Source organism: Pyxicephalus adspersus, chromosome 10 (assembly GCF_032062135.1).
Source record: "Pyxicephalus adspersus chromosome 10, UCB_Pads_2.0, whole genome shotgun sequence".
In the NCBI taxonomy this organism is placed as follows: Eukaryota; Metazoa; Chordata; class Amphibia; order Anura; family Pyxicephalidae; genus Pyxicephalus; species Pyxicephalus adspersus.
This window is the reverse complement of record NC_092867.1, coordinates 31,472,760-31,497,216: the sequence shown is the minus strand read 5'-3', so window position 1 is coordinate 31,497,216 and position 24,457 is coordinate 31,472,760. Positions and strand designations below refer to the sequence as shown.

Genomic DNA, 24,457 nt, shown 5'->3' with positions numbered 1-24,457 from the left:
AAGCAACTAGCTGTTTTAGTAAACTGTCAGCCCATGTGGCAGTTCAGAAATATTGCGGAACTCTTCCTATAAAAATTATTACCTGCTAGGCTGTAAAGCTGATCTCCTGCTTTAGTAATTCTGAGCTACTAAGCCAATGGAGAATGCAGAAAAGCAACACAAACCTCTTCTAATATATATTCTTTATATCCATTTAATGACCTTAGAAATATTGAAGCTAGTGGGGTCAACTATTTCAGAAGAAGGTTAGAATGAGGCAGAATTTGTCCTAATCTGGAAAAAGAAAAAGTCTTTGTGTACTTAAAGACTTGTACCTCACTTAGGAACTGGATTTGGTATTTGTGTAGCCACAGAAAAGCCTTTATTTGCACCTTCATCTCTTTAAAAAGTAAAATTACCTGCTGAGCTCTAGACTAAAATCTGTACTCAGTCTATGGTTTGTCACTGCTGAGCGCTCCTCCTGAAATTGCTAGTTGCCCGTCTTTTGCTGATGCAATGGCTTTAGTATTTCAATTGACCTGGAAAATGCATGCAATCATGAATTCTGACTTTAATTGTTGCATGCTTGTTTTGTCAGTTCTCTAAGGTGTTATAGCCATAGCGAGCCATTTAACTACTATTCTTAGGAGTTCAGAAGTGGCTGCATCTAGGGGTTTACACCTTCATTCTACATTTTAAAGCAAGGTGGGAGTCACAGATCCACCCCCCGATTTCAATATTGAAATGACAATGGTAGTGGCTTTCCTGTTTTGAAGCATTCAAATTGTAGGCAACCTTAAGAGCTGGCAAGTAACTCACCCCCCCAAATGGAAAACTTTTTCGTTCCATCTAAAACTCTACATATACCTAATACACATCCTATTTAGAATGGGCCAGCCATATGCCACTGCAAAGCCTACATCTTGCTACTCTGCCATTGTTGCATAGCGAGTCCCCAGCTCACTTCTTCCTATTATTGGCTGCTATGTCACTGCAGGACACATTCATAATGTGACATTCTCTGACAGGGGGCTGGGTGTTTTGTTTTTTGCAGCACCTGTTAGCTCTTCAAAAGAGCAAAGATTGGTTTTGCCTCTATTTTTTCAGGGTAGCTTTGTTCTTGTAAGGGCAGGGTCAGTTTAATTATATTCAGTAGCTTGGATAGCAGCTATGCAATTTTTTTTTAACCAAAGGTTTTCAAAGATATAGTGGGGACCTTTGCCAGTAAATCTGTATCTTTATCTATGATAACTTGAGCCGGTATGTGAAAAGGTGACTTCAGAACAAGCAGTACAGCTTCATTGTTTAGTCGGTGTACCAAAGATCAAATGATATGTGGCCCATTTTAATTAAATGATGTGTCTACCTTTTAACCTGACACTTATTCTACATTGTCATAACATATCTGTGCGTTGTTAAATTAGAGGGTTCAGGACTGCAAATATTACTTTCAGAATACATGCTACCTGAATCTATGGGAAATTCAAAGAGTTCTGTGAGCCGTTCATATTTGTATACATTGCATTACTGTTTCTGTATGATGGTTCCATTATGTTCCTGGGTTTGTATTCAGATTCCCAGCCTTCCTTGTGTTGTAGAATTTCTTCCTGGCTAAGATGTTTCTCCTTTTTAAGAAAAAGTAAATGATTACTAATTAAAAAAAACCTCATTACCATTATTATAGTGATGGTCTAAAAATGCTGAAGATGTTTCTTAAATTTTTAACCTGTACTTGTTAGGGCTTTTCCTGTCATAGTTCTAGGCTGCATCCTGTTCATTAATAACAGTGCAGTGCACACATTCTTGCTAAATATTTGTACTGAAAATAATGTGCAGCAATCTTTTATTCAACAATCTGTATAGAGTAGTCTGAGTGGGTTCTGCCTGCATGCTTTAGATATCTCCTGCAAATGTAGCTTTGTACAGATGGTGAGATATTTGTTAGTTAGCATTGTTTTCACCAACCGTAAAAAAAAAAAGTGCTGTGCAGATAGCTTTGTTCTTTTTTTTTTTTTTCTAATGAGGGAAGAATGCACAGAAGGTGCCCCGCTGCATTCTTCAAATAAGAAATCAATAGTGGTCGTTAGCTGGACCACTGAATGACCTCAGGGGGTCAGCTGTACATACCCTAGATTTTTGCCCAAGATTATCATAAATCCAGGGTACTGAAAATCTAGTGTTCACACAAGGGTGTGTGCACCTTTGACATTATTCTTTTCCTACGCCCTAACTTGGCAACAAAAATAATTTAAATAAATAGACATCACCTCTTCATGTAGTTATAAAAGCAATTCTAAAAAAAAAAAAAACTTTTTTGGATCTACTGGCCCTCGAAACCAGCCTGTCTCACTCCTTTACTCAAATGGCATATTTATGTGGACTTTGTTCATCACCTCCCTGCCAACTCCTTGTATGATCACCTCAAGTCTGGTTTTTATCCTAATGACTCCACTGAAACTGCGCTCACTAAAGAAACTAATTTATCTGAATCTGAATTTATCTGAATTTAGAAAATCATGAATTTCTAAATTCAAAGGTCTCTATTGATCTTTTTGAAACTGTAATAATTTCCACTACAAAAAAATGATGTGGGTCTCTTGCATTCTCGTAGCGGTTCAATGTCTCGGATGTCTACATAATCTACCGCATTTGCTCTTAAGACACAACACAAATGCTAGTGCATGCTCTCATTTTATCTAGCAATGATTCCTGTAAATTCCATTAGTACTGTTTTGGTCAATCTATCCTAAACTCTACTGTCTTACCCATCCAACTTTTTTCCCTATTTCTCAAAAACTCATCCAGCTTTGTTCCCATTTCTCAAAAACTACTCTCTCCACTGTCATTTTCCTTGCTAGTTGAATACCATAAAAATAACCCAGTTCACGCTTCTAACCCAAACCTTTAAAGCTCTCTACAATGTTTCCTATTGAAATTTACATTTCGCTCCTGACATGGAGAATTCAACTTTTCTGTATCCACCCAAAACTTTTTAAGGTCAATTGATTTTTTTCTAATTAGAGGGCCTGAAATTCTCAACATTTAAATGTACATAACAACCAAGGGTCCCTAGGCTTAAGGATCTTCATACAGATATGTAGTAAATTTACAGCAGGTTTGTATGGTGATGTCTGTCTAGCCAACATCTCTGGTTACATTCTCTGAGCAGCTGTGTTTGTAGAAGCTCAGCACATTTATAAGCTCACCTTAACTATATTGTTCTGTAGATTATCTACTAGGTTTGTCTGTTTCATCTTGTTTGCTTCCATTGTCTCCAGTTTCATCTCCACCGTTTCAACTTTTCTCATTATTCCACCCATGGACATTTCAAGTTGTTGAAGCCGTCTCAGGATTCTGAAACACAGGTCATATACAGGCAGTTATATACCTTATGCTAACTTTTAGTATGGCACAGCTATATTGAATAACAAAACTATGTGTCTCATGAGGATCCTAAAGTTGTTACTTTTAGTCAACTATCCCTTCTGCAATGTGTTTTGTCATGAACAGTTCCACATCAACCTGTATATATTATAATAAATAACAGCTTAGTTATACTAGGCAAATCCTTGCATACATTCTTATAACTGCAAAGGGTGTTGTACTTTCCCTTCATGGTTGGATATGAGAGATTGAATTTATGAAATGTGTGGCATATCACTTTCCCCCTATGTTCCTATAACAAGGGAATGAAATCCTCATAATTGTGTATGCTGACCTATCTAACAGGCTTGTTTGTCGGTATGCTCATCTATCTGCTTTGTTTGGCTGTTCTCAGTTAGGAAAAGCAGCACCACCACCAGAGAGTTTGAAGCAGCCCACCTTGGTTGAGGGGTGTTAAATAGCCCTGCCTTTGAAAACACATTGCTTCCAGAATGTGTCTCTGCACTGCAGCAGCCTAATAGTTGCATTATTAATTTTATAGGTCAGCTAACAAATAGGGCAAAGCAGGTTACAATTACAGTGAAATTTCCACACTTTGTTTCTCAAAAACACCCCTGCAGCAAGGCAGAAAAAAAAAAGTAGCTATGGTCAAACTCTCCTAAACAATACTAGTTTTTGTCCGCTCTTGCTAGTCATATAAGTTCAGTAGTATCCAAAGCCCTGCTTTGAACTGTGAGCCACTTATCAGTTCTAACTTTCTGGATTTGCATACTTATTCTAGGTCAATGACTCCAGAAACATCACAGCTTGGCCTGATGGGGGTCACAGACTGCAAAAAATACCTAATCCCTAAAAAAAAAAATTATTGGGTGCAGTTAAAAAAACATTGCTCACTATCTGACCTTAATTACATTGGGTCGTTGGGTCACAACCACACTAAATGTAAACACGTCCAATGGTTCTTGCCCGATAATTGGCTCAAGGCCGATATCGGACGAGAATCTGGTGTGTGTACAGTGCCCGTCAGCCATTGTCCGAACGACTGTCCTGGCGCATCCACGGACAACGATCGATTCTAATCCCCTCCCCTCTCCTTAGAACAGAACAGTGCTGTATGTACAGCTCTTGTTCATGCATCGTGCAGTCCTTAGTCCTTGAAAAGGATCGTGAAACATCCTTTCCAACGACTATAATTGCACGTGTGTATGTGGCTGGCTTTACACAACTAATAGGAATGATGTTAGGCTATGTATACACGTGCAATAATTGTTGTTGGAAACGATCGTGAAAGATCCTTTCCAACGATAAACGACTGCTCCATACATGAACAAGTACTGTAAATACATACAGCACCGTTTTGCTCTATGGGGAGGGGGGAGCAGCACCCAACTGCACTCTCTCCCCCTTCACTTTCATTACGATCGTCCATCGTCTGTGGATCCGCCAGGAGGGTCGTTTGGACGAAGGAAGACAAGTGCTGTACACGCCAGATTCTTGTCTGATATCAGCCCTGAGCTGATTATCGGACGAGAACAATTGCACATGTGTACCTAGCCTAAGTCTTGGAGTGGAACTAAACTCTCTTTTGCCTTGCCAAGGAATTGGCTATAATGTGCACATAACAGATTTTTACAGTATTTATTCAGGCATCAAAGGGTGCATGCCAGAAAAAAATATTGCTTGCAGCTATGTTCAGTTCTCCTTTAACATCTAATCCCTGCTGTGTCTGGGACAGTTACACAAAAAGCACTGAAACCAAAATAAAATTCTAAGTCAATATAAAATGCATTTAAAAACTTTCTAGGTAAAAAAAAAAAGTGCCATACAAGTTGAAGTCTTCCTGAGACACCCAGTTGGTCTTGGCAGAAAGGTTGTTCTTTATGTCTGATAAGTTGAGCCCTTCAGCCAGAGCCTTGCTTCCATATGATCTCCCCAGATTTTCAATTTCAGCATTCACAGCCAACTAGAACAATACAAAATGAAGCTCACAAGATGCAACATTCAGTCTCCAACCATAATACAGCAATGAAATATTGTCATACACATAGAAAGATATCTTCTTGCTTTGGTTGGAAACCACTCCACTCATTAAGCCACAACTAGTTTGAATTTGGACGTATACATAGAAGAACATATGTAAAAATGCTGCACTCAAATTTTACAACCTTCAAAATATTTATGTACACCCTCAAATCCATGACCTTTTGTATAAGACAGGAGCACCACCCATAAGACCAGATCAACTTTTGCTTGTATTGGAGTATTGTAGATGCCTATTACATTTTCTGTAATACCATATGTGCAAACAATTTTTATAAAAATGGTAAAAAGTCATTTGTACTTTTTTTTGGTAATAAGTGAACACTGACAACTCACGGATATGCTCAAATGTAATGGTGGTGACAGAGCAGCAGTGAGCTTTCTGGATACAGAGGCAATGACAAAAAAGAAGGGAACTCCCCTTTCACCTCCCCCCAGGTTTGTGGGCTGTCGCTTTATAGACAAGAAGCACTTGAATAGTATATACACTGTAATATACTAGTAATAAGTTAGTTGTATATTTACCCTCTTTTCCTCCAGAATGTTTCTCATTTTCTTTTGTTCTTCTTCATCAAGAACCCGGTTACCATCCTGATCAAATCTGGAAAAGGCTGTTGTAATTTCATGATCATCGTGGCCCATCCTGCAAAAGAAAAGGCAATAGTCAGGTCACAAAATCTATAACACCGCACACAAAATGAACTGATGAAATGAAATCCTTGGGTACTTCATAACATCCTCTGGTAACTCATATGATGATTAAAACATTTATGCAGCCATTGCATCTTTCTGCAGCCCAACTTCCTCACCATAATAGGTGCTAGAGAAGATCTAACAGTTACTTATGCTCCGTACCCTACACATGCATCCAACACATGCTCTGTACCCTACACCAACAGGCTAGCTTTTCTAATGACTCCACTCTTGCCAGTCAGATCAGTTCTCAGGCATGCAACAAATCAAATCTCCTGCTTTCCCAGACAAAGCTATGTCAAACATAAACCTGGATAGGCAATATAATTACTCTGGCAGGTAAAACTACTTCCTTATATGTTTTTTTTTATCTACCGTATGTATTTAGCTTGGCGTTCAGCTTTAAGCTTTTACACCTGTCTACTCTTGTGTACTAACAGACTACAGCACTTCATACATTTTGGGTAGAGGCCTATTGATTTGGCAATCATTTTTTTTTTTTAAGTTGCAGTAAGGTGGCAAAAGAGGTTTTTTTGTGTGTATTCTAAAGACAGAAAGACAAACACATGGTACTGTAGCTCTAAGATTACATGTACAACCAAAACCTTTTTAGTTTTGGACAGAGTAGGGAACAATAAATCCCTTGCCAGTTTGTTTTACAAGCTTTATGGGGGGAAAATAATTTAACTTACTATCTTCAAGGTGCAACAGGAAATTCGAAGAATTACCCTCTCAGAGAGTGCTTCCCTTTAAAGTTTTCCCCACTGGAGGACTTCTCATATCTGGGGACAATGCTGAAATATATATTGTATCTAGTTCTTATTTCATTAATATTTTTCCACTTACTCTTTGAGGCTGTTCTTGAACTCTTCAAATGTCACTTCTTTAGAACCATTCTGTAAAGCTTTCTGCACATCAGAAATTCGTTCTTTCTTCAGCTTAAGCCTCATCAGTGTCTTCTTGTAACCCTAAATATGGGAAAGACAACACACATACCTTTATGGTAATTATGCTTTTAAAATAACTAATTTATAAACTTCAAAATATTAGACTTCTAACCTTCCACATGCTTTCTTTCAGACTTAGGAAAAAAAAATACTGACTAGATATAACTAGATGTTAACAAATAGACATGTGTATGAACAAATTTCCATTGTGAAACATTGCTTTTGATTTAAGGATTAGTATTCATAGTTACCTGCTTTAGGATGTCAGAAAACTGTAGCTCATTCTTCTGATTTGAAAGTTCCTCTTTGACTTCCGAGTAGGTGTCATTGATGATAGCCAAAAACATATTCTACACAAAAAATAAACAGTAAGTTTTTAAAAATGGTGTGAAGCATTTGTTTCTTCGTTAGTTGAATGTAAACCGAATCCCAGGGTTAAATGAAATATTGTACTACTAACACCAATTATAAGTACTTTATCAGAGATGCATCTCTCCGTGTAGAAACCTTTCCCAATAAAGTTGGCCTTTAAAGTATTAATACTAGGGTTAAATAATGGAGGCTTCTTTCATGAGAAAGATTTAATACACTAGGGCCTTCATATCTATTCACATCAAAGGGGAAGCCAGTCATAATATATTTCATACACTGGCTGTTTTTTACCTTCCAGTGCAAATAAAATGAGGAACCACAGGTCATACATAATCCAGAAATAAGTTTAATGCCACAACCCTTGCAGCATTGGAGATCTATTTTGGCCACATACTCCTTTTGCAGTGGCTTACCATGATATGCTATGCTGATATGATTTGCTTCCACTTTCCGTGCCCCTACCCATATACTGCTCCTCATCTTTTATATACCTCTGCCACCAACACCTTTCATTCTACTCCATCACAAACCCCTTTACTCCTCCTTGCTGACCTCCATCTTCTCTCAGCCATGATCACTTTCTGTTCTCTGCTAGCTTTTACTCTGTTCTCCTGCCACCCTTTACCCTGATACTGTCTTCATTGCTCTCTCGCCCAATATATTGCTTCTGCATATTCTTTCCTTGCCCTCCTGCCTTGTAAATGGCTAGCTCTTGCTCTTTCCCCTCCTCAGATGCTAGTTGGCAATCGTGGTTTTAAACAAAGATAGTGCAAGTGTCTTTCTGGCAATTACTTGAATGTCTGTGTGGTCATTACATTAACTATTTGCAAAGTGTGGTACAGAAACCATTTACACTTTTTTTTCCTGTGTTACTGATCAGACTTCCATTCTGCTCCCTACACCCACAATTCCTTCCCGACCATATTACTTCCCCTAGGGGGCAATGAGCAGCTGTTTCATTATGAGTTACCCCCTTGCCTCTTCTTCCCTTTTCCCCACCTTCAGATACTACGGTGTCTCCCTTTTCCCCTACATATTCTTTCTACCTGTACCCCAGAGCAATGGATTATTCAAAAAATTGCAACTGAGCATGATCTTACCAACAGCACAAAGAAGACAAAGAATACATAGGTTACAAAATAAATTGGTCCCAGAATTCTGTTAGCATTGTCAATGGCATCATAGTCAAAATCTCCTAAGATGATTCGAAACTGGGTGAATCTAGAATACAGAAAGTTTGCAATTCAATTTAACCTGACTGGACAATATCCAAAGATGAATACAATGCATTTGAATAATATATAAGGCTTACACTTACATGCATTTTACAAAGGTGCTAAAGTTCTCCACTTGTGTGCCAAAGAGAAGATATCCAAGCTGAGCATAGGCAAAAAATACGATGAAGAACATCATCGCAAAACCAAGAATATCCTTAGCGCAGCGGGCAAGAGTTGATGAAAGTTGCGTCATTGTTTTATTGAAGCTAATGTATTTGAAGATCTGAAAGTAAACATTGATAATTCTGGTAAGAATGAATGTTGGTCACTGACTAAAACCTTATAGCATTCAGAGCCAGAGGATAACTTCACTATCACAACTGTCAAACTATATGAGGGGGTGCAGAGAAGTTCCTTGCTTTGCCCACTTCCAGATGAAATAGAAAAATGAGTGTGGGGGCATATGACAGCCTAATATCTTAGTATGTAACTGCAAATACCAGGTCTTTGCGATTTTTAAAACTTTTTTCTTTTAGTGAGAAGCTGTGATGGCACAAACAAGTTTCACGGGCCATCATGAAGTTTTTTGCTTCTCCAGGGAAAGTCAGCAAAGGACATTTACGCTGAGACGTCACAAACACTGGGGGAGAAGTGTCCTTCCTACAGCACTGTCAAAACCTGGATATCTTGTTTCAAGACTGGGCATTTCACCGTTGAAGATGAGCCCCGCAGTGGGCGCCCCCCAACCTCAACTGACCCAGCAACCTGCGATGCTGTCCATGAGCTGATTATTGAGGACCGGCCAATATCCGCAAAAAAGATAGCCAAGATACTTGACAGCTCACGGGAGCGTGTTGGGTTGTTATCACCACTGTCCTAGACATGCGCAAGCTTTCAGAGAAGTGGGTGCCGAAATGTTTGAACAGTGATAAAAAGAAGGAACGAGTTGAAGCATCCAAAGCTGTTTTGGCCTATTTTAAAGCTGCACACAACTTTTTGGCTAGGTTAGTGACTGAGGATGAAACCTGGCTCCACATCTATGATCCTGAAACCAAGGAACAGTCAAAGAAATGGTGCCACATCGGGTCCCCGTGGCCAAAGAAGTTCCAAACTCAATCGACCAAAAAAAGTCATGGCGTCCATTTTCTAGGACAAAGACGCTATTATGTTCGTGGACTTCCTACCTCAGGGCTCTAGTATCACCGGACAGTATGAAGGAGGCAATTAAGACGAAACGCAGTGGAAAGTTGACCTAAGGAATCCTTTTTTTGCAGGACAATGCTCCTGCGCACATATCCAATGTTGTGGCTACCAAATTGAACACCCTGGCTTTCCAGTTTGTCCACCATCCCCTTTACTCACCTAAACTGGACCCTTCAGACTATTATGTGTTCCTGAATTTGAAGAAACACCTGAAGGGGCAACGTTTTGAGGTAATTTCTGACGTCAAAGATGCTCCTGAGAGCTGGTTTGCGTCCACCCAAAGGACTTTTATTTGAACGGTCTAGAAAAGCTGCAGCTAAGCTGTACCAAGTGCATCAGTCTGGGCGGAATATGTTGAATAAGTGTGTTATTTCAACTCTGGCTCTCTTCTTTCTGGGCAAAGCCGGGAACTTCTCAACACCCCCTCGTACATAAAGCATAGTAGAGAAATGATCGTGATATTGGAATAAAAACTTGTTATAATATATAAAACCCCTGCTTCAGTTGAAATTTACTATTAAAATATTAATTGTCCAATGTATTTGAAAATGACCTCTTGGTCCTTAATCAGAGTCCCTTTTCCACATTAATTGATAGCCAACAAAATTCATTACTCATCATTTATTCCTAATGTAATCCCAGGTCAGCATAGGCATGCCCCCTGGGTTGCATACCATCAAGTCAGCCCATAGGAAGAAAACTCCAATTAGCATAAAGTGTCCACTTCTGAGGACAGAAGACCTTTTATGTCACAATACTGCACCAACGATCTGGTATGATTGTTGGAGTTGGGCTTTATTGTTTCTGAATCTTGTGCATAGTTTTTAATTTTATGTGAAGATGAAAGTCAGACATTGAATCACAAGTATAAGCCCAATCTTGTTAATTGTTATACGAGGCTAAGGGAATGCAGTGAAATACAGATCTAGCCCATATATACTGAATCTACAAATGCTCATGTTTAATACAAAAGCATATAAGTCACACAATTATTTATAATCTTATTACCTAAATGTCATACCAGCTCTGACTGCAATATTTAGAAACTTGCAGCCATTGGATTTCTGACATTTATGTTCCTATCCATGGAGAAATAAAAAAAGATTATAACAGAACCTGTCAGTGATCAATATAAATGATGTATACTCACTTTAATCCATGCAAAAAACAGATTGACTGCATTCATGTTGTTATACTGTGTCTGCCAAAAGGCCAAAAATTCAAAGTCTGCATATGTGTTGGGATGTTCCAGAAGGGATCCCATAAGCCGGTTCACCTCCAGAGTTCTGAAGATGTGGAATGCGATGGCTACAAGAGAAAGCTTGACAAAACTGTGCCAGTTACTTATATTTCCTCAGTTCATGCATAAATACACTTTAGCAGCAATAAAAAAGGGACAGATCAATCTATTCTGCAAAAAGCATAAGCTCTGAATTCATTCTGTTCATTCTTCATTCTGGAATATGTGACGGGTATCCCATGAGGCTGTGGGATTACACTTCAATATATCTTGCTGCAGTGGTTATCATGAAAGTGGCAGCACACAAGTAAAAATATTGTAGAAAGAACAAAATGAAAAATTCGAATCTCGGCCACACTATCGGAATAGAGTTTTTAGGTTCTCCCTATTTTTACATGGGTTTCCTCTGGGCACTCTGGTTTCCTCCCACAGTCCAAAAACATGCAGTTAGGTTACTTGATTTTCCCCAAAAAACCGACCGGGACATTAGATTGTGAGCCCCTTTGAGGGACACCTTGTGACATAGCTATGGAGGTCCTTCAGAGAGAGGTTGCTCCCTGAGCAATGAGCAGTTTGTGTCTCCCAGGTCAGTTTTTATGGCACCAATCATCTGTAAGGGCGATATTCTTCACGCTGGCCAGTAATGTAAAAAGTATTCTTCCCACTGACCAAGATGATAATATACTGTGAGTTTTGTATACAATATTTATAGTAAACCTAAAGACCTGAGAGAGTTGTTTCAATAGTTGAGGAAGGCTACTTTATCATATTGTTTAATTTTTAATGATAGGTTGCTTTTTATTTCATTTGGCCAAATTTATGAAAGATTACCTTTTAAGTCTTTTTCTTTTACAGGAAAAAAAATTCACATGGGCAGAAAATGTATTTGGAAAGTTGACTCACCAGTATAACAACAACATCCAAAATGTTCCATATGCTAGTGAAGTATTTAAACCTGTGTATCCTCAGCTCCAGACACTCCTCCACCACATAGTAAAAGATGAAAACACAAAATATAATTTCGCACGCAATAATAAAAAAGTCCCAGTTGCTGACATAGCGAATGAGCTTGACGGTACGGATTTGCCATGACGGTATTGCTCCACCGGTTGCTGGAAATTCCACAACAAGCCTACAAAATTCAGAATTTGTTTATTGTACAAAAAACTGTTTTATAGCATTGTAGTTCATCACTTGTCAAGGTTACAATCACTTTTAAATCTACCACTGACATTGCAAAGGGCTGGCACAACTGAATACAGATTGGATGGAATGTGTAGGTTTGTCTTACTATAATTTATTCTTTATGTAAGTAAAAGTCTGAGCTGCTCACCTTAATACACAGAATAGATTGATGTTGGCATTGTATACTGAAAAATCAATGAAAACCGCTCGAGTTCCTCTATCCAGCCATAGATTTTGTTTCAATGTTTGTAAACTCTTGATTGTCTCCTGTTTGGTTGTTCCAAAATCTAAATAATAACCTCCACCACTGTAAGTAGCTATTTTACCCCAGTGTGAGGAACCTTCTAGCTCATCTTCTGTGAAATATGTCCACCTGGAAATTAAACAAAATATTTAAAATTATTCTGCATATTAATAGTGTGGCCCTCTCCCATGATGCACACCATAGGAAGAACGCATTTCATTATTTTGCAATACATAACATTTTAAACATGCATGCTATTGAGGCCAGAGTTTTAGGGTGCGTGTTAGGATTCTACGATTGTGGTGCAAAAAGGTCTGAACCAGGCCTTCCTTTGTTTTGTACCCTTGTGCAGTTGGTGTGACTTTGTTGTGGTGGTGGTGAAGAAGTTGTGGTTTGCAAGCAGACTGAGATTTTTGACATGAAGCGCTAGCAATAGCCCTTGTACCCAGAATATGTCAGATAGGATTGCATATGGTATCGCATGGGTCACTTTAATGGTAATCTGTGATTCTCCATTCAGGATCAAATTAATTTCCTGTGATAACAGCCCCACCACTTCCTCATCACCGTCACTCAATCTGCCCCACAAAGTCAGGATTTCCTTTGTAAGCTGCAAGTCACAACATCTTCACTGTTAGTTGATGAACCCAAAAAGACCATAAACGCAATACTAAGTAACATTTTACTTACGCAGTTCCATTTATCAGTCCAAATTTATTTTTGTCTTCTTCTTCCTTTGAATATATATCAAAGCATCCATTAACTTCATCTCTAAAGTCTTTGTGTACTATGCAAGAATTATTTTGCACCTTCAGCTGACGCATCCGTGGTACTCCAAGAAGTAAGTTCTCATAATAAATGAAGGACTGTTGGTTGTTATCTAAAGAGTCATTATTGTACCATTTGGTCCAGTAAAGGCCATCTAGTAATGGTCCTTGTGTATACTAAAGGGAAATAAATAGTAGGTTGAGGTTAGTATTATACATCTCCATTTACAAGTCCACCTACAACTGGTATTTCAGGTATGTGTTGGCTGGATCCCCTCCTGACTTCTAAGTAGTTAGAGGAATTTTTCACAGCTCAAGGCTTTATAAGCTATGTTCATTTGAAGGAATCATAATTCTCAATTCTCTAATATGCATGGGGCTGGAGATGCAGAGATCTGGTCAATAGCATCCCAGAGATGTGGTCACCAATGTCTGAAATATTTGTTCAACTGTGTCTCTGGTTATCAGCATTCCTGTTCACAAGCATCCTAAATACATGACCCCCAGTATCTGTACCCTGTTTTAGCAGTGTTCCCGAGAGTGAAGCCAGGTGAATTGGATGTCCCAGCATTTACTTAGAACTAAAATATCAGTTATGGAAGAACTGACCATTTCTTTAAACCAATATTTATTTAGAACAGTTTAGTAGTAACTGAGAATTTCCACTTACCGACCAAAAATCATTCATGTTGCTAATACTTTGGAATGTGACTCCAGCATCGGAAGCAGTAGATAAGAAAAGGTTGGACATCACATTGGTGTAATAATAAGTGTTGGAGCTTGTCATCCCATATGTCACTAGAAAAAAGTTAGTTGGTGTGAAGATAAACTGTCAGCAAGATTGCAAACAACATAGAAGACAAAGAGGAGTTGCAAACAGAATATATTTTAAACAGGAGGAGGCCCTGGCGGTCCTTTTTACAGATACGGAGGTATATTAGAAAGATAGGAAGGTCATGCAACTTGGCTGGTCCCCTCTTTTCATCAAATATGTTTGCAAGGTAGTCCTGTACGTCACACTGTTTTGTTAAGCTATTCTATTTTTAACATTGTCAAGGCCTCACAATTGTTATGCTTTAAAAGGGAATGGAAATCTGCCTATTATCTTTACATATTAACAGTGGTCTGAGCTGTGGATTTATTAATTATAGTAGGGGTTCCCCAAGTTAAAATAGTTGAGAAAGGCTGCTTTATAAGTACAAAATTTTAAGAAACACCATACAAGATCTTGACCTGCTGGTATGCAAAGGAGAGAATTCAGCGGTGGTATCCTGAGGTATCCGAGATGTATTAAACATGGCGGGAGTGTTCTTGCATTCTTTTCTTTTGGACCCACATAGCGCATCATTCCCAGCCGATCTCTAGGTAGTCTCCATCTTGTACTCCCAAGGGTTGTTCCTCACTCCTTTAAATAATTGAATTAAGATAAGGTACATGACCTGTACCTAATGGAAGAAGCTAGAGCAATTTCCTCTGATGCACTTCAGAAATATTTGGGACACTTGGGCTTAGTGGGTGATGTTCAGACATTCAGCTGATTATAAATCTTGTTAGATGATATTCTGGAGTTATATAGATTTTACTTGTTTACTGTAGAGAAGTGTTTCTCAACCAAGGTTCTGAGTTTGTGACTCAAGCAAAACTAATGAATACCAATGATCTTTTTGGATATCTTTAGGGATGACATTCTTCTCACTGCCCAACAATGTAGGAGGCATTCTTCCCACTGACCACCAAGCTAACTACTACTGTGAGCTCCGGATATAGTAACTAGAGCGGGGGTTCCCTAAAGACTTGAAAATTATTTCAAGGGGTTCCTCTTTAAACAAACATTAAAGTGTGAACACAGGAGGGGGGTATCCCCATGGTTCTAGGTTTAGCTTTTCAATTGTATCCATAACCTGCATTAATATAAGCGACTTTGTGCCAAATAAGCCAAAAGGTATGTTTAAGTATAAAAACTTAGGAGGATAGCAACAAATAATAATAAATGATACTCTTCATATGAAATTTAAACTGGACTGCCAAGAAAATGTGCAGGAAAGGACTTATTGTTACTAACAAATCTATATATTTTGGATCTGTGCCTGTACAGCAAAGACAATACCCACTACGCTGATATCAATACTAACTCATTTCAATCATAGTATGGTTGTTTGGTCTGCAATACAAATACATTAATACATCTTTACATGAATACACAGGTTCTACTTCACTAGCTTACATACCGCAAGCAAGAAACAGATATCTACACAATATATGTGTACCATGAATGAAAAACAAAACATGGGACGGTTTGCCAACGTTTGCACAACGTAATAAGACTTTAGAGAACATGCACTCAGAGATATGATATTGCATGCACAGTTGTCACTATGCTTCTATTTAATTTCTTAATTAAATATCAAGTCTAGTACATCTAGTACAGATCAGTGTTTCCTAAGCTTTTTAAGAAACCCATGAAAAAACATTCAGGTCCTTAGGGAACCCCTACTAATAATACTATATCCACAGCTCACAGTATATTACTGTGGCAATCATTTAGAAGAAAAACCCCTTACATTGCTGGCCAGTGGGAAGAATGTCACCCTTACAGAAAGCCAAGAAGATCATTGGTGCCAATTAAACGAAGTTGAGAGCTGCAAATTGCTTATTCTTTAAGAAACCCTTAGTAACCTCGGGAGGAACTGTATGCTGCACTACGTGATTCCATTGTCTGTATAACTTTGGAAAAGAGCTACACTGACTTGTAAAAGTTTTTACTGATAATATGGCACATGCCATTGCATTACATAAAATGCCTTGGTAAAACTAAATGGATATTTCACATCATCTCCTGGTTAGAATTAATTGGTCATTGACACGTTATAGTCCTCATGAAAGTGAACAGCAACATTTCTGTACACGAGAGCCCAGCCTCACTCACCTAAAGACACTCTTGTTTCTGAACTCATCATGACTGGCATTCCTTGCCTTGGTTTCATCTTTTAGAGATGGGGGCCAAACAGATCCAGTAGCTACAATGGGGATATCTTACAAACAGAATCCCCAAGAGATATCACGGCCTGTGGGCAACTTAACTCTTCATCAAACAACAAAGAACCAAAACATTTTTGATGGACTTAGCCTTTAAATAATAACGCAGAACTATAATTGCACTTGCAAAGTTTGTGAACCAGCAGGTCTTTATTGTAGAAAGGGAAAGTACTTGCCTGTTCTCTACCTTCTATGTGCAGGAATTAAGTCATCCTGGCCAAGCCAATTGAGATGGCTGAAGATTAGGAAACCAAAAAGAAGAACATGGCAGAGCCCGTGACAGAAAAGGAGAGGTAAGTAGTTTTAAAATTTCTAATATGCAGTATTTTATTGCAGAGGGGACATCGCCTTTTCCTTCTGCAATAAAGGATCACAATTTTTCAATTTTTACATTTAGTTGTGCTTTAAAGTCTGAACCATGCCAGCAATCTGGTCATCAGCGGCAGGGAAAATGCTGACTGGATTCTAAGGTATCCTCACCGGCCAAAATACTGCACAATCTCTACTGCAAATAAGGCAGCGACATAACTGGTTCAGCCGGCCTGTGGAACAATGCTGTAGGAGCAGGTGTGCGTTTCTTTTGAAACCTTGATGCTGACGAGTCAATGATGGGACTCCTAGTGTGACTCGGCACTGAAAATAATACAGAAATAAAAATGTAAACATTTATTTAGACTTACAGAGACAAATGTCCGCCAAGAAGATAATATAAACAAGCAACTCTCTTAGTGTGGTTTTCACAAAAAGTTCCCGATTTTCTGCTGTATCTTCAGTCAAAGTTGTTCCCCATAGCCCTAAGAAGACATAAAAACAAATAAATCATTTCATATTACCTGTCTGGGCCTGATCAATAGGAAAAAAGCAGCCAATCAAAGTCAATATTTAGGCCACATAAAAGTATATAAGAGTGCAAGGCAACCATTATTTTAAAAGGCTTATAAAAGGAACTAGATATTTCTCAAATTTCTGATATGCACCATAATTTGGATGCATTTGACAAACCTTCGCCTTGGCCTCATTTATGCTTCTCAGCAAGTTAAGGAAAAGCAGACAATACTATGAGTAGAAAAGACATTTTATGCATTTACACACCTAAATTTGGCTCAGTGAACCCTTCTCAGTCCTTGAATCTGTGGAGCACTTACTATATGTGCTAAGCACTTCCCTTTGATTTTTAACTTTGTTTTGCCCAAATGGTATTCCCAGACTGACTGTAAGTAATACAATCTTCTATTCAAGAAAAGATGGCACATATTTCAGGGTCAATGAAAACATTGATTCAAAACTGAATGTGTAAGTACAGCTGCTTGGTGTAAGAAGCCAAGTGCTAATTATCCCTGCTTAGTTCTAGAGTTCCACCACCCTTTGCTTTGGATTCTGTTTCTAATGGTTGTATTCGGGAGCATTGACAAGCTCTTAATCTCCCAGAACAATTCTGTGGTCCAGTCAGTCCTTGCTCTAATGTTTCAAACTTCCTACTTTGGCGTCTCTACTACCTTGCGCTTTACAATCTCAACCTTTCTGCTGAATTTTGGACCCTACAAGCACTTGCAGTTGAGTATCTCCCTGGGAGGCCAACCTTCCTAATTGTTGATCTCCGAGTTTGTTTGTCCATATTAGTGACATTATGAACAAGGACAACAGTTTCGACACAAGAAATACACAAAGGGGTAAATGTATGGGGTGTATTTAAAAGTAACTACATCAGATAGGATACCTGCATATGGCTGACTTGACCTAGAAGAATGGAATGGGAGGATTTATTCTTTCATTTCCTAAGTAAGTGCTCAGCATTTAAAGGTTTGTTTATGAAGTAGGGCCATTTATTAACTTTATCTGATTAGCTTTGCATAGATAAGTGACCCAATAAACACCAACCTTTCTTATCATAATGTAGTCAGCTGTTTGATACATACAGTACCCCTCTAATGTAACTGATTCTTAAAACTGAGCTTCAGCCTTGCACTGTTATACTGAAATTGTTTTCCTGCACGCAGTCAGCTTCTCACCGTGCATTAAATGCTGCAGATACAACTCATTGATGAACATCCAGCATCATCTTTACCAGGGGTCCGCAAAGTTTTTGGACTACTAGGCCATTTCAGGAGGTCAAGAAGGCACACTAGGCCAGAAGAAACAAGGTGTCCAAGGAAAGGTTTTTCCAATCGTGACTGCAAGCAAGCAGCCTCAGTCTTCTGCTCATCTGCAGTGTAGTCTCTGTACGCGTGCGCGTGCTTGGCATCGAAATGCCTCTTGAGATTCAATCGCTTAAAAGTGCTGTTGGTGTCGTTGCACACTAAACACAGGGCTTTGTTGCCGCATTGGATGAAGAATAATTCATCAGTCCATTCGGGGTTGAAGACACAACGTACGAGGTCAACCTTCTGGAGGACTGGTAGCTGTGTGTTGCTTCAGCTCTTTAGGCATAGTAATTGGGGTTACTGTGCAGGAACTGGATATCACGGGAACTCATGATAACTTGACAATTCAATTAGGCCGGATCCAACAATAAATAACTAGGGGGGCGTTAGGCTGGACTGAAATACTGGCTAGGCGGTACCCGGCCCAAAGGCCGGAGTTTGCCTACCTCTAATCTAAACCTTTTCTACCAAGTGTCCCCAGCCTGCCCTATGTATAGCACATTGCCAGTACCCATCCCACCAGCACTGGATACAGAATTTAGGATATTATCCAGAATAAAGTCCAGAATAAAGTATGCATTGAGAATGGAAAGGTATCATTTAAACATTTCCATGTTAATTGGGAAGGAACCAGGAAAGTAATAACATAAGCAAGTCAAACTTTAGTTTTCTAGCTACAGCTATCTTGCAGTATTGCTTCACGAAGGAGATCAACGTTGTATTGCAATCTTCATGAAGGTATTCAACCTTCCTAAATGTTTCCCAGCTTTGAGATATTGCTTTTCCCCCTTCTTTCTTTAGTTCACCCAGCCACCGTCTACCATGACAATAAAGCGTGAATTTACAGGTGGAAATTGGTCTGTAGGCAGGTAGGATATATCCATCTTTATGGGCATACCTGCCAATAAATGCTGTCTGCTCAAAATTAGTGAACTGTTTCAAAACTGATGAACATTAACCCAAAAGAAAACATGTTATAAAATCTACCCAACAGCCCTTGAAAGCAAATAGTGGAAAATTCTTCATCTGATTTTAACCCAGTTTGCATTTGGCGTGGATAAGATGGATAAAAGATCAACAGGCAGCAAATTAGGGCAGCTGCTGTGACACTTGGCAAAACATCATGGAGGAAATTCAGCATTTAGTAATGTCAATAGGTTTAGAACGTTGGACAATCATTGACTGCAAATGATTTTTCAAGCTTTACTATTGGGCAGAGTTGGATCATCCACTTGGCAGAACTCTTGGACTTGTAAATGCTCAAGGGGCCCAAAGCAAAAGCACAGGCCTTGTAGGTGGTTGATACCTATGGGGCCATAACAATATATAGTTACTATGCAAATATGAAAGCTTTTTCTGTGCCCCTTGCAATCCTTTTCAATGTCAACTGAAGGAATTGGGTGGGGGGACAAAGTTGCTACCTTGCAATAAGCGCCATTATGCTCTAATTTATCTCTGTTTTTGGGCCCCTGAAAATGGCTGTCATTTCCAAATGGCTTAAACAATACTTTTTTTATTGAATTTTTAAACTCAAATTGATAGTCTACATTTTATTACGACATTGATTCCTTGATTTCTAATGCAGTGGTGGGGCACAGAGAAAGTTTTAACCCGGTAACTTTTTACTTTAAGACCAAAGTTAATGTACCTTTTAAAGCCCTATCTTAGTTCCTTCCCATATAATAGTCACATCCAGGACCAATAATGTTTAACATGCGATTATTACAATAACAGTCATTTGCAGTACCATATATTATCACAAAACGGCCCCTGTTGTGTTGTCAGGCCTTCATTCTTCTTTACAAAAGCTCATATCTCTGTCCAAGCACAAAGACCAGAAACCTGTATCTCCTCTAATACAGACCTTTACTGCTATTCTGTGCAAACAATACATCAACTCCTGATCAGCATTCTGCATGTCAAAGCTCCATTGTTCTACAAACACCAATTTAAAGGTGACATGGGCTCAGTTATACAATGCAGCCTGTCCATTATTAAAAATAAATATTATGAAGACATCTAAATCTGGGATTCATTCCTGTCTTTTGCCAGTTTAAAATGGCATTTTTTAAAACACAGAGTACTGTGCCACAACCAAAAAGTGGCTAATGGATCAGCAACCCTAATGCGGACTTTGGCAGCACCAATAAGACTCATGGATGAGGTTTTAGGTAAAGAATCTTTCATCCTCCACCAAAGCTGTGGTCTATTGATCCAAACTCTGTACTCTTTTGGTCCTGCCCGCCCTTATTTTATTTATAGTTCAAGCGTGTGTAGAGTTTGTAAAGATTTCAGTTATGAATAACTCGGTGGCATTCATCCAAGCACAGTACTGTGCAGAAAAACCAAGCTTCCAGAATATTGAAGCTGGCTAGATATGGCAGCTTCAGCATTTGAAAACTGCTGAACTATTTTAACACACTACATTTTCTACGGTTTACAGGGAATAAACTGAAAACCAAAAATCATCCATTGGCAGGTTTGTGGTTGTACTTTACTTTACCAATCTCGTATTCAGCCTAGACCAAGAGATAACACATCAATTTTCCCCTGCACCTAGCTCACCATCAATGTTTTTTTGGATAGAACGGGAAAAGGTTAGAACTGGTCAGGTATGGTGAATCTGCAACAGGGAAGCAGACAACAATACAAAGCTGTCAAAGAATCTAGCATTTCCCCAGTAAAAAAAGTTTTGGCCACAGCTATTTTAAAACAAATAACTGGTCAAATTCAGGGCAAAGATATAGAATCCAATTATGTTCCCAGCTATGGCATTTTGACTCGGTTACTGGGAAATTATAGACATTTGAAGTAATCCATTTTTAACAAAAATTGTCTATTATGGACATCTTATTTATGGGATGGTGCTCACTCTAGCTTACATCCCTTTGTATAGCATGGATAAAAAAAAACTTGGCCTTGGTGTCACCCATGTAGTAATTTTAAATTACACTAAACTAAACTTTACACTAAAAGAAAATCTTGTATTCATATGGTCAGTTGGCATTGTGAAAAGCAAATCAAATACTACCAAACATCATTTCTGTAGGATCTGTAAAAATTGTACTTTACAAAAAGATTGTATCACACAAAGTATAGCTCCCAAACAATAATTTCTTAATAAAGGGTTATTTATTATGTTGGGCCTGATATACTAAAGTTCTCCAAGAATGAGGAACATAGGGCAGTGTTTCTCAAGCTTGAGGGAACCCCTTGAAAAAAAGTTCAGGCCTTCAGGGAACCCCTTCTATATTTACTGTATCTACAGCTCACAGTACATTAGTGTGGTGGTCAGTAGAAATAATGCCTCTTACACTGCATGTCATCCTTACAGATAGCCAAAAAGATCTTTGGAATCTGTTAATCTGACCTAAGAGTCACAAATTGCTCATTTGACCCATAGCAACTTCTGGAGGATCCCTGGTTGGGAAACAATGACAGACTATCATAGGAGAACCTGGAGAATCCAAAACCAAAACCAAAACCTATAATTGATTTCCTAAATAATCATTTGTTACCAGTTTTTCAACTCTGGTCCAGATCCATTCTATGTTTGCTGCATCATTCATGACAGTCTTTCTTTTCTGGTCTTGGAGAGTGATTACTAGGCACAATACACAACATCATTCCATTGAGAAAGCCATTGGGAAGAACTGGCAGATTAGGCACACCTAAGACCACATATGCCTAAAAACTCTAGAGTTATTTTCAGAAAAGCACCCTGTATTATTAAACAAATGGCACCATGCAAATACTATGGCACCCATCACACATTTTGAAGGCCATATAAGTGGTTTTCCAGTGCTGAAAAATACACAAAATCTGCAGTTTTATCTTCCCCCGTCAAACAACCTTTAAAGATCACAAAGGCAAGTTTTATTCTTTTACGCATTATAATAAATGCTCCACTGATCATGTCATATATGGTCTTATCGGCCTATGTGGGTGTAAGCAGGACAATCAGAACTTCAGTATAGCAGGAATTCCAAAAGAATAAAACCCATGTCCTGCAAATAATTTCCCAAGTACCCCATGTGAGACACTCACTACCAGAGACACTCAATTCTCTTTGTAAATGTCATTCCTTGTTTTTCTAGAAGTAGAGGGGACAGTGGAAATGACTGCACAATATGATGTAGCATGTCAAAGAACTGAGAGCTACATAAAAATCCCTTGCATGGACTCACCACTCTTATAATACTCCTGAAAACCTGGAGTCACCTACTATCCCCTTAATATTATCCTTTACCCCTAATAATGTTTAGGAACTAAATTCTTCCAACCCCACCCTTCAGTAATACTTGAATTTGATAGAGATAAGGACAAAATGACAGCAGAATTCAGCTTCTATAGGAGAGGAAACTCCCAATTTCTCCTTGGAGAAGAGGATCCAATGGTAAAAATAGCTGCCCAATATGTCACGGTCATGTTAACCCATTTTCAGGATACAACTGTATATTATTAATATTATTATTTAATATTATACAGAACACAGAGACCAAAAACACATAACACAAAAATAAAACAGAGCAGTACTACAACTGATGACTAATACAAATTACACATGAAAAGAACAAGCCTAAAAAGCCCAAATATGTCATTCTGTGGAAGGCGAAAGAAAACTATAATTAATCATTTAGATATTTCTACTCGGCCTGGTCTGGTCCACTGGGCACGAAGACAAAATTCTTGTTCGGTCCCAAGTGAGTGTCTAAGTACCCAAACACTCTAAATATTATTCATACAAACTAAGCAAAAATGGTTTACATGTGATTACATCATGTAAATGACAACTATAGATGTAGGCATATGGCATATACTGTCAGCAATAGTATTACATGTATAATATGCTGATATTTAGGTTATACTTGAGGAAATAGAAAGAAATGATGCATTGGTATACAAGAAGACAAAGAATGTAAGAATAACTATAATTTTACATATCAATGTTTGATCAATTTTATGCCATAATTGACCCAATGAAAATGCTGGTTGCCTGGTTTTGTTAGGCATCAGTACTTTGATGCATTGATCTGGAAAAAGATTTAGATTTGCAAGGCCAATGGTCATTAATCTCCATATTTCTGGGTCAATGGTGTCAATTAGGTAAGAAGATATAAGCAGGTCATATTAAAAAGTGAATTGTCACCTTGCAAAAGATACTTCTCTTAGCTTAGATCTTAGAAGATCTGCTGACTTCAACTATGCAATCATGTGCAATGAACAATTCACTTTTTTTAGATACACATGGTTAGGTATATTTGCAAAGTGAATTTTCACCGCATTCACATTGGGAAGTTAATACTAAATTCATGTATTCAATCAGTCCCAGTAAGTAAAGTACCAAAGCCATTGCATTAGAATAAAGTCCAAATAGCTAGTATTTTCAAGAGGTAAAGGTTGCAATGGCAGCATCTATACTTTCCCAAGTTTCATTTGATAAAATTGGTTTTAAATGCATTTTGTTGCTTACTTTGCACATAAAAAGCAGTGATTTAAATAGCATAGCAAATCGACACAATCTTTTTTTTCATCCATATAAGCTTTGTCTGGACCAAACATAAGCTGCTACTCCCTAAGTACTACAGGTCCCAGCATTACAAGCAGCTGCCACTTGTATTTTCCTATAACTGTGGTGATGCAGCTTGCATTATTATTTTAGAATATAATGTTCAATAAAGCTGCAGATTAAAGAATTTACCTCTTATTCCTCGGCCAATGTTGGCACAGAATTCCGAACACAAATTGCCCCTTTTAGGTCTATTATCCTCCTGGTAAGGTGGTGGGTCTCCCAAGTGGTCCATACTGTCATATGGATTTTCCAGAATAGTTTTGGGATTGTATATGGCTTTGATCTTCGGAGATGGAGAACCTTCATAGGCTGGATTATCCCAAGCTTTTTTCCCCAAATTATCCATTTCTTGCTCTTCCTTGAACTGATTTTCTGTCCGGCTCCTGAGCTTGGCAGGGTTCATATTGTCTGATGTATTGGTTTTGTACACAGGTCAG

The 24,457-nt window shown here is 38.5% G+C and overlaps 1 protein-coding gene across 1 annotated transcript; it reads right to left on the bottom strand.

Moving 5' to 3' along the window:
* Window positions 1–971: 971 nt before the first annotated feature.
* Window positions 972–24,457, bottom strand: PKD2L1 (polycystin 2 like 1, transient receptor potential cation channel). The gene is made up of 15 exons (XM_072424427.1): window positions 24,150–24,457; window positions 16,988–17,101; window positions 13,942–14,069; window positions 13,195–13,448; window positions 12,409–12,633; window positions 11,979–12,207; window positions 10,986–11,156; window positions 8,734–8,915; window positions 8,516–8,636; window positions 7,295–7,393; window positions 6,943–7,064; window positions 5,929–6,046; window positions 5,190–5,326; window positions 3,186–3,333; window positions 972–1,604 (listed from the first exon to the last, which is right to left on the bottom strand). The coding sequence occupies exons 1-15, from the start codon at window positions 24,421–24,423 to the stop codon at window positions 1,452–1,454; spliced, it is 2,475 nt and encodes an 824-aa protein (XP_072280528.1). The 5' UTR covers window positions 24,424–24,457; the 3' UTR covers window positions 972–1,451.